Genomic DNA, 13,735 nt, shown 5'->3' with positions numbered 1-13,735 from the left:
GACAGAGGATGAGATGGTTGGATGGCATCACCGACTCAATGGACATGAGTTTGGGTAAACTGCAGGAGTTGGTGATGGACAGGGAGGCCTGGCATGCTGCGGTTCATGGGGTCGCAAAGAGTTGGACACGACTGAGTGACTGAACTGAACTGAACTGAACAGAAGAAGAGAAAAAGAAAGGGTATGAGAAAATTTTTGAAGATATTATAGTTGAAAACTTCCCCAACATGGAAAAGTAAACAGTCAATCAAGTCCAAGAGGCACAAAGAGTCCCATGCGGGATAAACCCAAGGAGAAACACGCCAAGACACATACTAATCAAACAAACCAAGACTAAACACAAAGAAAGAATATTAGAAGCAGCAAGTGAGCAGCAACTAGTAACACACAAGGGAACCCCATACGCTTAGCAGCTGATCTCTCTGCAGAGACTCTGCAGGCCAGAAGGGAATGGAGGATATATCTAAAGTACTGGAAGGGAAAAACCTACAACCAAGATCACTGGACCTGGCAAGGATCTCATTCAAAACTGATGGAGAAATCAAAAGTTTTTCAGACAAGCAAAAGTTAAGAGAATTTGGTACCACCAAACCAGCTTTACAACAAATGTTAAACGGACTTATGTAGTCAAGAAATACAAGAGCAGGAAAAAGATCTAAAAAATCAACCCCAAACAATTAAGAAAATGGCAATAGGAACATATATATCAATGATTACTTTAAATGTAAATAGATTAAATTCCAACCAAAAGACACAGACTGGCGGAATGGATACAAAAACAAGACCCATATATACACTCTAAAGAAACCCACTTCAGACCTAAAGACACATATAGACTGAAAGTGAGAGGATGGAAAAATATATTCCATGCAAATGGGAAGCAAAAGAAAGCTGGAGTAGCAATCCTCGTATCAGACAAAATAGACCTTAAAATAAAGAAGATTACAAGAGATAAGGAAGGACACTACATAATGATCAAGGGGTCAATCCAGGAGGAAGACATAACAATTGTAAATATCTATGCACCCCACATAGGAGCACCTCAACACATAAGACAAACACTCACAGACATAAACAGAGAAATTGACAGGAACACAATACTAGCAGGAGACTTTAACACCCCACTCACACCAATGGACAGATTATCAAAACAGAAAATTAATAAGGAAACACAAGTCTTAAATGATACATTAGATGAGATGAATCTCGTTGATATTTTCAGGACATTCCATCCAAATACAGAAGAATACACCTTCTTCTCAAGTGCACATGGAACATTCTCCAGGATAGACCACATCTTGAGTCACAAATCAAACCTCAGTAAATTTAAGAAAATTGAAATTGTATCAGGCATCTTCTCTGACCACATGCTGAGACTTGATATCGATTACAAGAAAAAAACTAAAAATACAAACACATGGAGATTAAACAACATGTTATTAAATAACCAATGGGTTACTGAAGAAATCAAAAGGGAAATTAAAAAGTTTCCAGAAACAAATGACAATGAAAACATGACAACTCAAAGCCTATGGGATGCAGCAAAAGCAGTCCTAAGAGGGAGTTTATAGCAACACACTCCTACCTCAAGAAACAAGAGAAACATCAGACAGACAGCCTAACTTTACACCTAAAACAACTGGAAAAAGAACCCAAAAAATCCCAAAATTAATAGAAGGAAAGAAATCATAAAGATCCAAGCAGAAATAAAAAGAAATGAAAGAAACAATAGTAAAGATTAATAAAACTAAAATCTGGTTCTTTGAGAAGATAAACAAAATTGACAAACCTTTAACCAGACTCATCAAGAAAAAAAGAGAGAAGAAGCAACTCAACAAAATTAGAAATGAAAAAGGAGAGGTTACAAAAGACAATGCATAAATACAAAGGATTATAAGAGACTATTATGAACAACTATATAGCAATAAAATGGATAACCTGGAAGAAATGGACAGATTCTTAGAAAAGATCAGTCTTCTAAGACTGAACCAGGAAGAAATAGAAATTATGAACAACCCAGTTAAAAGCACTGAAATTGAAGCTGTGATCAAAAGTTTCCCAAAAAACAAAAGCCCAGGACCAGATGGCTTCACAGGAGAATTCTATCAAACATTTAGAGAAGAGTTAATGCCTATCCTTTTAACTCTTTCAAAAAATTGCAGAGGAAGGAACACTTTCAAACCCATTCTATGAGGCCACCCTCACCCTGATACCAAAACCAGACAAAGACAACACACAAATAAGAAAACCACAGGCCAATATCACTGATGAACATAGATGCAAAAATCCTCAACAAAATTTTAGCAAACAGAATTCAACAACACATCAAAAAGCTCATAGAACATGATCAAGTTGAGTTTACTCCAGGAATACAAGGGTTCTTCAATATATGCAAATCAATCAATGTGCTACACCATATTAACAAATTGAAAAATAAAAACCATATGATAATCTAAATAGATGCAGAAAAAGCCTTTGATGAAATTCAGCACCCATTTATGATTAAAATCCTTCAAAAAATGGGCATAGAAGGAACCTGCCTCAACACAGTAAAGGCCATATGTGATAAGCCTACAGCAAACATTACTCTCAATGGTGAAAAACTGAAAACATTCCCCTCAGATCAGGAAACAAGACAAGGGTGTCCACCTTCCCCACTATCATTCAACACAGTTCTGGAAGTACTAGCTATAGCAGTCAGAGGAGAAAAATAAAAGGAATCCAAATCAGAAAAGAAGTAAAGCTCTCACTGTTTGTAGATGACATGATACTGTACATAGAAAACCCTAAAGATAGTATCAGAAAATTACTTGAGCTAATCAGTGATTTAGCAAGGTTGCAGGATACAAAATCAATACACAGAAATCACTTGCATTTCTATACACTAACAATGAAAAATCAGAAAAAGAAATTAAGGAATCAATCCTATTCACCATTGCAACAAAAAGAATTAAATATCTAGGAATAAACTTACCTAAGGAGACAAAAGAACTGTACTCAGAAAATTATAAGATACTGATGAAAGAAATCAAAGATGACAGAAACAGATGGCGAGATATTCCATGTTTCTGGGTAGGAAGAATCAATATTCTGAAGATGACTATACTACCAAACACAATCTACAGATTCAGTGTGATCCCTATCAAATTACCAATGGCATTTTTCACAGAACTAGAACAAAAACCCCACAGTTCATATGGAAACACAACAGACCCCAAATAGCCAAAGTGGTCTTGAGAAAGAAGACTGGAGCTGGAGGAATCAGCCTTCCTGACTTCAGACTATACTACAAAGCTACAGTCATCAAAACAGCATGGTACTGGCACAGAACAGAATAAAGACCAATGGAACAAGATAGAGAGCCCAGAAATAAACCCATACCTGTGTGGGTACTTTATTTTTGACAAAGGATGTAAGAATATACAATGGGGCAAAGACAGCCTCTTCAATAAATGATGCTGGGAAAACTGGACAGCTACAAGTAAAAGAATGAAATTAGAACACTTCCTAACACCATACACATAGATAAACTCAAAATGGACTAAAGACCTAAACGTAAGAACAGAAACTATAAAACTCTTAGAGGAAAACATAGGCAGAACACTCGATGACATAAATCAAACCAAGATCCTCTATGACCCACCTCCTAGAGTAACAGAAATGAAAACAAAAGTAAAACAAGTGGGACCTGATTAAACTTAAAATCTTTAGCAGAGCAAAGGAAACTATAAGCAAGGTGAAAAAACTCGGAATGGGAGAAAATAATAGCAAATGAAACAACTGACAGAGGATTAATTTCCAAAATATACAAGCAGCTCATACAACTCAATAGCAGAAAAACAAACAACCCAATCAAAAAGTTGGAAGAAGACCTAAACAGACATTTCTCCAAAGAAGACATACAGATAGATAACAAACACTTGAAAAGATGCTCAACATCGCTCATTGTTAGAAAAATGCAAATCAAAACCACGATGAGATATTTCACCTCACACGGATCAGAATGGCCATCATCAAAAAGTCTATAAACAATAAATGCTGGAGAGGGTGTGGATAAAAAGGAAATGCTCTTGCACTGTTGGTGGTAATGTAAATTGATACAGCCACTATGGAAGACAGTATGTAGATTGCTTAAAAAACTAGGAATAAAACCACCATATGACCCAGCAATCCCATTCCTAGGCATATACCCTGAGGAAACCAGGGTTGAAAAAGACACATGTATCCCATTGTTCATTGCAGCACTATTTGCAATAGCTAGAACATGGAAGCAACCCAGATGCCCGTGGACGGATGAATGAATAAAGAAGTTGTGGCAAATATATACAATGGAATGTTACTCAGCCATAAAAAGGAACTTGTTTGAGTCAGTTCTGATGAGGGGGATGAACACAGAACCTATTATACAGAGTTAAGTGAGTCAGAAAGAGAAAGATAAATATCATATTTTAATGCATATATATGGAATCTAGAAAAATGGTTCTGAATAATTTATTTACAGGGCAGCAGCAAAGAAACAGACATAGAGAATAGACTCATGGACATGGGGAGAGAGGAGGAGAGGGTGAGACGCATGGAAAAAGTAACATGGAAACTTACATTACCGTACGTAAAACAGATAGCCAATAGGAATTTGCTGTGTGGCTCAGGAAACTCAAACAGGGGCTCTGTATCAGCCTAGGGGGGTGGGATGGGGAGGGAGATGGGAGGGAGGGTCAGAAGGGAGTGGATATATGTATCCCTATGGCTGATTCATGTTGAGGTTTGACAGAAAACAACAAAATTCTGTAAAGCAATTATCCTTCAATAAAAAAATAAATGAAAAAAAAAAGGCAGAGGAACCAGAGATTAAATTGCCAACATCCATTGGATCAGAGAAAAAGCAAGAGAGTTCCAGAAAAACATATACTTCTGCTTTATTGACTACATCAAATCCTTTGACTGCTTGGATCACAACAAATTGTAGGAAATTCTTCAAGAGATGGGAATACCAGACCACCTGACCTGCCTCCTGAGAAATCTGTATGCAGGTCAAGAAGCAACAGTTAGAATGGGACATGGAACAACAAACTGGTTCCAAACTGGGAAAGAAGTACATCAAGGCTGTATATTGTCACCCAGCTTATTTAACTTCTATACAGAGTACATCATGAGAAACACTGGGCTGGATGAAGCACAAGCTGGAATCAAGATTGCTGGGAGAAATATCAATAACCTCAGATATACAGATGACACCACCCTTATGGCAGAAAGTGAAGAACTAAAGAGCCTCTTGATGAAAGTGAAAGAGGAGAGTGAAAAAGTTGGCTTAAAACTCAACATTCAGAGAACTAAGATCATGGCATCTGGTCCCATCGCTTCATGGCAAATAGGTGGGGAAAGAGTGGAAACAGTGACAGACTTTATTTAGGGGGGCTCCACAATCCCTGTAGATGGTGACTGTGGCCATGAAATTAAAAGATGCTTGTTCCTTGGAAGAAAAGCTATGACCAACCTAGACAGCATATTAAAAAGCAGAAACAGTACTTTACAAAGGTCCATATAGTCAGCTATGGTTTTTCCAGTAGTCATGTATGGATGTGAGAGTTGGACTATAAAGAAAGCTGAGCACCAAAGAATTGATGCTTTTGAACTGTGGTGTTGGAGAAGACTCTTGAGAGTCCCTTGGACTGCAAGGAGATCCAACCAGTCCATCCTAAGGGAAATCAGTCCTGAATTGTCATTGGAAGGACTGAAGCTGAAACTCCAATATTTTGGCCACCGGATGTGAGGAATTGACTCATTGGAAAAGACCCTGGTGCTGGGAAAGATTGAAGGCGGGAGGAGAAGGGGACGGCAGAGGATGAGATGGCTGGATGGCATCATGGACTCGATGGACATGAGTTCGAGCAAGCTCCCGGAGTTGGTGATGGACGGGGAAGCCTGGCATGCTGCAGCCCATGGGGTTGCAAAGAGTCGGACATGACTGAGTGACTGAACTGAACTGACTGTGTCAAATCTACAAATCATTTTAAGGAGAATTGACATCCTCACGATGCTGAGACTCCCAATTTACCCACTTGATGTATCTTGACGTTTATTTACATACTATATTCTTTAGTTTTTCTAAGCAATATTTTTAGGGTGGATTTTTTTCTCATCAAATGAATTCCTATGTATTAGATGTATTTTTGATACTTGTATACATGTATTTTTATCAATTGACTTTGCTACTTTAATAAACGGTGGGTTTTAATCTTCTCTTCTCTTGGTGAGAACGCTTATTGTCGGTGATGCCAGCTCGGTGGTCAGCTGTGGCCGCCACGTCTCACATCTGGTCCTCAGGCCTCGCCCACCTGCCAGCCGAGCGTTTGCTCCCCTCTCCCCACCACCCAGGGCTCCCTCCTGGCAGCCACCTTTCTATCCTCTGTTCCTGTGAGTTTGATTTATTTCAGATTCTGCATATGAATGATATAAATGGTGTTTTAACATTTACTTTCCAATTACTTGTGCTAATGTGTAGACACCCCCACGGCTCTTGCATGCTGCCCCTGCAGCCCGCCTCCTGCCGGGAGGCGCAGGGTTCACCTCCTGGGCCTGCCAGCTCGCATCTTCTTGTATCTCCTGCGCTGCACCCCCACCCCTTCAAGCAGCGTCCGTGCTCCTCCCTGTCCAGTCTGTCCACCTTGTCCTGGTTCCTGCCCACCCCCTGCACTGAGGGGAGCAGGCAGTCGTCCACTAACAAGACCAGAGTAAGGTCTCCACAGGCACACGCTCTCGAACAGAGGACATTCCTTGTTGGCTGAGAGTGGTTTTCTCTTCTCTGTTTATCATGAATGAACGACATAGGGTCTCTGCACCATTTCCCCTGAATCTCCTGAGATGGTCGTGTCACTCTGTTCGTATGAGTGGCATCCGTCCACGTAGGACTGAGAAGTGGACCTTGTCTTCCTTCATCATCTTTTTAAAGTCTGCAGAACGAGAGATGTTTCACTTTTATTTCTAATATTGCCAGCCCCATTGCCATCAGTGGGTGTCACCAGGGTCTGTCGCTTTATCCAGCTTCTCAGAGAACCAGCCTGAGGCCTTGTTGAACTTTCACTTTGCTTCTCTGGCTCTTGCATTTGTGGTTTTATTTGTCTTCCTATATATGTATATGCATGGGCTTTGCTCATAGCTCAATTGGTAAAGAATCCGTCTGCAATGCAGGAGACCCCGGCTGGATTCCTGGGTCAGGAAGATCCGCTGGAGAAGGGACAGGCTGCCCACCCCAGTATTCCTGGGCTTCCTTGGTGGCTCAGCTGGTAAAGAATCCGCCCGCAATGCGGGAGACCTGGGTTTGATCCCTGGGTTGGGAAGATCCCCTGGAGAAGGGAACTGCTACCCACTCCAGTGTTCTGGCCTGGAGAATCCCATGAACAGTGTAGTCCATGGAGCTGCAAAGAGTCGGACGCGACCGAGCGACTTTCAGGCACTTGGTGTATGCATGTATATATTTAATTGGGGTATGATTGCTTTAAGATGCTGTGTTGGTTTCTGCTGTACAGCGAGGTGAATCAGCCGTGTGTAGCCGTGTGTAGCCGTGTACGTCCCCTCCCTCTTGGGCCTCCTCCCCATCCCCCTCGGTCACCACAGAGAACTGAGATGAGCTCCCTGCACTCTGCAGCGGCTTCCCACGAGCTATTTAATATTTCCAAACCAAGCAACTGACAGTGGATTAATCACCAAAATATACGAACGGCTCAGGGAGCTCAATATTAATAAAAAAACAAGCAACCCAATCAAAAAATGGGCAGAAGACCTAAGTAGACATTTGTTATTTGTGTTTGTTTTTTTTCTAACTTCTTAAGCTAGAAGTTGGCTGGATCTTAATATTTGGCATTTCTTCTTTTCAATACATGACAGGCAATTTGAGGATGGCAATTACCCTTTATTTTCTCCTTTAACTGTATCTGAAAATTTTTGAAATATAATGTTTGGGGTATTATTCAGATCAATATTTTTTAAATTTTCATTACAATTATTTCTTTGATCTCTAAGTTACTTAGAAATTGGTTTCCTTTAAATATATTCACATCAGATTTTGTAAGTGGCTTGGCTTTTTCTTGTCGGCATAATCATGTTTCGACCGGAGCCGGGTGACCGCAGCACCAGACCTTCGCTGAGGGGTGTTGTGTGTGGTCAGTGCTGGGGAAGACAATGTGTGCTCCATGCTGGTCGAGTATCCCACGTGCGGCTGGGTTGTTTAGTGTGGCATTCAAACCTTTTATGTTCTTTCTGCTTTTTCTTGTGTGCATGTCCCAAGTATGATGACAACCTCTGGGGACACATCCGCTTCTTATAATCCCGACAACTTTTGCTCTGCATTTCTTCAGACTCCGTTATTAATTTTATTTTGGTTAGAATTTTCCTGGGTCTGTCTTTTCCTTTCAATCACTCTCTAATCTTGGGTCTTACATATTTCTCTGTATAAAATCTGATTTTTTTCTTTTTTAGAGTGAAAGCGGATTTATTCTGGGAGAGACACACTCCATAGACAGAATGTAGTCCATCTCAGAGGGCAAGAGGGCCCAAACTCTGAATCCAAACTGACCACTCTCTTAACCAGCGCATCTCACATTTACGTCCTGTGTGATTGTCTGTGTATACAGATGGTGTGGACTGTGCACACAGATTACTCCAGAACAACAAACACCTGCTCACCCACACATTTCTGAGGGCCAGGGATCCGAGAGGGCCTTAACCTTGTGGTCCAAGCCCCAGGTGTCACATGAGGTTCGGTCAAGGCCGTGGCCAAGGCTTGACTCGGGTGGGGTCCGCTTTCCAAGGGTTCACTCACCCGGGTGAGGGCTGGAGGCCTCACGTTGTCCTCACCTCGCGGGCCCTCCAAAGGGCCGCCTGAGTGACCTCACGGCAGCTGGAGCATCTGCAGAACAAGAAATTCCAGACCAGCCCCTGGAGTCCTGTCTTCTGCGGCTCAGCCTGAGAAGTCACGGTGTCACCCCTGCCATGTTCTGCTGGCCACACACCCGACCTGATGTGACGTGAGGGGTCTGCCCCGGACCGGGGCGCAGGAGGCGGGGCTCACCAGGGGCCGCCGTGGAGGCTCACGCCCACAGGGCCTCTGGTCTGATCGCATCTGATGTCTGTTTATCCTTCTTCAGCTCGTGTTCCTCTTTCTCTTTGTCCTTGCCTTATTTCATTCATGCTTTTGTCATTTCAGTTTCTCCTCCTCCTGGTTTGGAGGTCACACACTCTGTTTCTGGTCTTTTGGCTGCTGCATAGAAATGACCAGCTGCATGCTGAGGTTAATGTCTAAATCCTACTTTTATTCCCACCCGGACAATTGGTGCTAGTGGTAAAGAACCTGCCTGCCAACGCAGGAGACGTAAGAGACACAGGTTCACTCCCTGGGTCAGGAAGATCCCTTGGTGGAGGAAATGGCAACCCACTCCAGTGTTCTTGCCTGAAGAAGCCCATGGACAGAGGAGCCTGGAGGGCTGTGGTCCACGGGGTCGCAGAGTCGGACACGACGAAGCGACTTAGCAGCAGCAGGACGAGTGGCCTTCGGGCCTGGAGACACGGGACATTAGTACTGTGTGCTCAGACCACACGGCGGCCCTCCGCCCTGCACCCTCCTCGGGTCTCAGACTCCCCCACAGAGCTCTTACCTATCCTCTCTTTCCGACACTCACCTTGAAAGAGACAGGCTCTCTGCTGTGGGCACCCAGAGGGGTCCTCTCAGCACCTTTCTCCTTGGCTGTCACCAATGCTCTCAGAGATACTCGGCCAAATCCACAGCTTTCCAAAAGTGAACTGTCTCACCTGCTTGCAAAATTTCCGACTGTTTTAAGGACGGGTCTGGGTGTGGGGTTTTATGTGTGTTTATTCAAACTGGAAATCTCCGAGCTTCATTAGTCGGCACACTCGTGTCTTGAATGGTTTACGAGAAGCACTCAGCCTTTAGCCCTCTGAGTACCGCCTCCACCCCACCGCCTCTCCTTGCCTTCGGAGCTCGGGGGTGTGGGCCCCCGGCTCCCCCACCTCCCATGTCACTGAACCTCCCAGCGGCCATTTGGTTTCCCGTGGGGCCACCCGCATAGCCTTCTCCTCTGCCTTCCAGTTCATTCTGCACCATGAATCCCATCCATGGAAATGTTTTAGTTATTATAGAGCCATTTTTTAGAAATGCTACTTTTTAATAAATTTGGCTATTCTTTATAATTCCTTTCCTTTGCCTAAAATCTCTAAATGGTATGAAATCATGTAGTGTTCTGTGTCTGAATTCTATCAGCTTGTGAAGTCATAGGCCACATTCTGATTCTGCCCACACTCTCACATTTTATTAGAGATGGATCATTTTCTTTAAGAAATGGACTGCAGGGAGTCTGCATTCCTTCCAGGATGTGGGCATGTCCCCTCAGAGAGCCACGTGTGCCCTGGCGGATGACCCCTCCCCGGCCCCTCATCTTCCGTCTTCCTGAGCAAGGCTGCCCACATCACTTTAAGCTCGTAGCCTGACGCTTGGCACCCTCCGCGCCCCGCCTCAAGCCCAGGGATGAGAACTTGTCACTAGACCTGTTTCCTGTTTGGGACTAGCTCAGGGCTCCAATCTCCCTGGGATTTCCACCCACCCTGCTCAGCACCAAAAACTCGCCTCGCACTCCCTGGGGCCGGGAAGGTGTGTTTTGGGCTCGCCCAGGGTGTGACCTTTTGGGGTTGCCACCCTTCGAGGGGCAGGGTGCCTCTCACCCCTCGTTGGGGGTGGGCATCTGCCTCCCACATCCCTCAAGCCTTGGGACCTCCAGCCGGATGGTCCTGGTCCACAAAGGCTGATCCCTGCAGACTCACCTGATTGTGTTTTGCTTTTTGCCTTTTGTTGCTTTTCAGAAGGTGTTTTTCATGTTTCATGGTCAGTTCAGTTCAGTCGTTCAATCGTGTCCAACTCTGCGACCCCATGGACTGCAGCACGCCAGGCCCCCCTGTCCATCACCAACTCCCGGAGTTTACTCAAACTCATGTCCATCGCGTCGGTGATGCCATCCAGCCATCTCCTCCTGTGTCGTCCCCTTCTCCTCCTGCCCCCAATCTTTCCCCGCATCAGGGTCTTTCCCAGGGAGTCGGCTCAGGTTGCTGTTTTCTCCCAGAAGGACTGATCTGGATCCACAGCACCAGCTCCTGAGTGGACTCGCCCCACTTTGGGGCCTCCACGTGCTCCCCCCACGCCCCCTCCTTCACCCCAGGATGTGCAGCGCGTTGCTCCCCTGTGTCTCAGCCCTTGAGGGACGGCGCAGCGCCCCCTGCCTTCCTCATGCCGCCCCTCTGCCCTTGAGGGCCTGGCCCCTCCCGGGTCTGGCCCGGCCGGCCCCACCCCCGTTAGGCCTGGGCTGCGTGGTGCGCAGAGTGCTGCCGGCAGACCAGCCCCCTGGCCTCTGCGCCTGCTCACCTGAAAACGTGGCCCCCCGCCCCGGCCTCCTGCACCCTCACGTGCCGTGCAGGCCCCGGCGCACCCAGGCTGGCTCCCGTCCCTGGGGAGGCCCCGTTCCTGGGCTGGGGCTTAGCGCTGCTCCAGGCTCCGGGAAGCCGCGGGCTGCTTTGCATAGAGATGGGGCGGCCCGTCCCGCCCCGCCTGCCCCTGGCGAGAAGTGACTCAGCCAGGCTATCGGCAGGGCTGCTGGTGGCTCCGGCAGATGTGGCAACTCAGCCCGTGGCACTCCTGGGCTGGGCCCGAGGCTGGGAGAGCCTGGGGAAGCCCCCGCGGCCCCGCCGGGCCAGGCGCAGGCTGCAGCTCGCCCGGAGCCGGCCTTCAGAGGCCCGGCAGCCCCAGGCTGAGTCACGGCCCGGAGCACGGGGGAGGGGTGGGCGCGCGGTGCGGGTCCACCCCGCTCCCTGAGAAAGTCACAGATGGGGCCGCTCAGAGTAAGGACAGAGGCTGCGGGAGCCTCACCCCTTGGCTCTGGGGGGTGGTCCAGCCTCTTGGAGGTCCTGCCGGCTGGCTCACGCCCCTCGGCTATTGGAGGAACTGGGGAAATCCTGGAGAAACAGCAGATTCCGCTCGACGGGGCTCCAGGCGCCCAGGCTCCGCAGGGCGGGGCCGGAGGAGTGCGTCCTTCTGCAGGCCGCGGCCCCTGTCCAAGCAGCAGGGGAGACCCAGGGAGCAGGCGGGATAGGGGCGAGAACCAGGGTCCCGCAGTCCCGTCCTGTGCCCACAGGGCCCTGGGGCCAGCACCCTCCTGGCCAGCAGGCGTCCTCCGCCAGGTCTCCTGAGCGGGCCCTGAGGGGGCGGTCCAGGGACCCTGCTCCCGAGGCTGGACGCCCGGAGGGCTCTGTGGGGAGGCTCGTGGGTGCCAATGGGGCTTTGGGCTCCAGCCATCTTGAGCGTGCTCATAACCTCCTACGAGAGTCCCCGGGTTCGCTCACTGCCCCTAACCCTAACCGGGACTCCTCTCCTGGGGCAGGGAAGACGAGCGCAGTCCCCAGGGCCTCGGCCCTCGGCCTGGAGTGGAGGTCCTGGCTTTTCTGGGAGCGGGGTCGCCGGATGTACTCCGTGTGGGAGCGGGTGGGCTTGGGAGCCAGCTGGGACTGACCTCCGGGGAGACCAGCGCCTCGCAGGGGGTGAGGGGGGCGAGTCCGAGGGGGCACGCCCTGGGGCCCAGAGTCTCAGGGACCCATGACTGTGGCCATAGACGAGGTCCTGGTGCGGGACCAGTGGGCCTGGTCTAGGGTGGCGACTTCACGGGCTGACCGGAGCAGTCTGGGAGCTGGTGGGTGGCCTCGGGGGGCGCGATCCGGGGCAGGGGGGCGGGGCCTGGGCATGTGGGCGTGGTCGGGCGGGGTGGGCGTGGTCGGGGCTGGGTGGGCGCGATCCGGGAGGAGGCCCGCGCCTCGGCGGGCGATGGCGGGTGCAGTCTCAGGACCCTTCTCTCCCTTTCTCTCCGCCGTAGGGTTGCCAACGGCCCTCCCAGCGCCCTGCCTGGTGTGCCGAGGCTCGCTGCCGCCCGCCGGTCCCTGCAAGCGCTGCCGCTCCTTCTGCGCCGCCGTCCTGCAGGGCGCCACCTTCGTGCCCCTCGGCGACGAGCTAGGCAGCGGGCTGTGGACCCCGTGACGCCGAGCACCAGGGCCGGAGCGACGCGCCCGGGCCCCGCGGCCTCCAGAGCGTGGTTCGTTTCTTTGAAAACCTCCACGTAGATGCGGGACCTTGTATACAGAGCTATTTTAGCGAACCTGTGCATCTTCACCTTGGTATTTCTTGTGGAGCCTCGGCCCCCGGCCCGCCCGCTGCCCGCGCCCCAAGCCCGCCTTCACCCCGGGCCCCTGGCTGCACCGCCTGTGCCACATCCCCCTGCCTCCCTCTCAGCCCGCAGCCCTGCCAGGGGGGAGGCGGACCCTGCCACGGGCGCCCCTCCCCAGGCGCCCTCCTCGCTGGAGGCCGCCCCCTCCCCAGAGGCCCCTTGTTCGCTCATTGATTCAGCAAAAGCCTGGCGGTGCTGCTCCAGGTTCTGTGCGCCCGAGCGTCTCCTTCTAACCGGGCACTGAACGAGGGGGCGAAGGGGCGCCCGCACGGGGTCGAACACCTCAGGGTCCACCGCAGGCGGGCTTTCGGGGCCCCGGGCCGTCCGTGGGCCGTGCAGGCTGCGGAGACCGGAGATGGGTGAGCCCCTGCATCGCAGCTCAGGCTGGGGCGTCCCAGCCACCCGCACCTACAGGGGACGGGGAGCCTGGGAAGGGTCACAGGGCCTGTTCCTTCTGGGGGCAG

At 49.1% G+C, this 13,735-nt stretch overlaps 1 protein-coding gene across 1 annotated transcript in view; it reads left to right on the top strand.

The window, feature by feature from the left end:
• The window catches only part of TTLL8 (tubulin tyrosine ligase like 8), a 65,551-nt gene that overhangs the window by 47,159 nt on the left and 4,657 nt on the right, over positions 1-13,735 (top strand). The window contains exon 14 of the mRNA XM_070453541.1: positions 12,924-13,139. Coding sequence (XP_070309642.1) covers positions 12,924-13,084 — 161 coding nt within the window. The 3' untranslated portion in view covers positions 13,085-13,139. The remainder of the gene's footprint in view (positions 1-12,923; positions 13,140-13,735) is intronic.

The sequence above is a fragment of the Odocoileus virginianus genome, chromosome 23 (genome assembly GCF_023699985.2).
Source record: "Odocoileus virginianus isolate 20LAN1187 ecotype Illinois chromosome 23, Ovbor_1.2, whole genome shotgun sequence".
NCBI classification, from domain to species: domain Eukaryota; kingdom Metazoa; phylum Chordata; class Mammalia; order Artiodactyla; family Cervidae; genus Odocoileus; species Odocoileus virginianus.
Note: the sequence above shows the minus strand (reverse complement) of the source record. Positions and strands in the feature narration are given on the sequence as shown.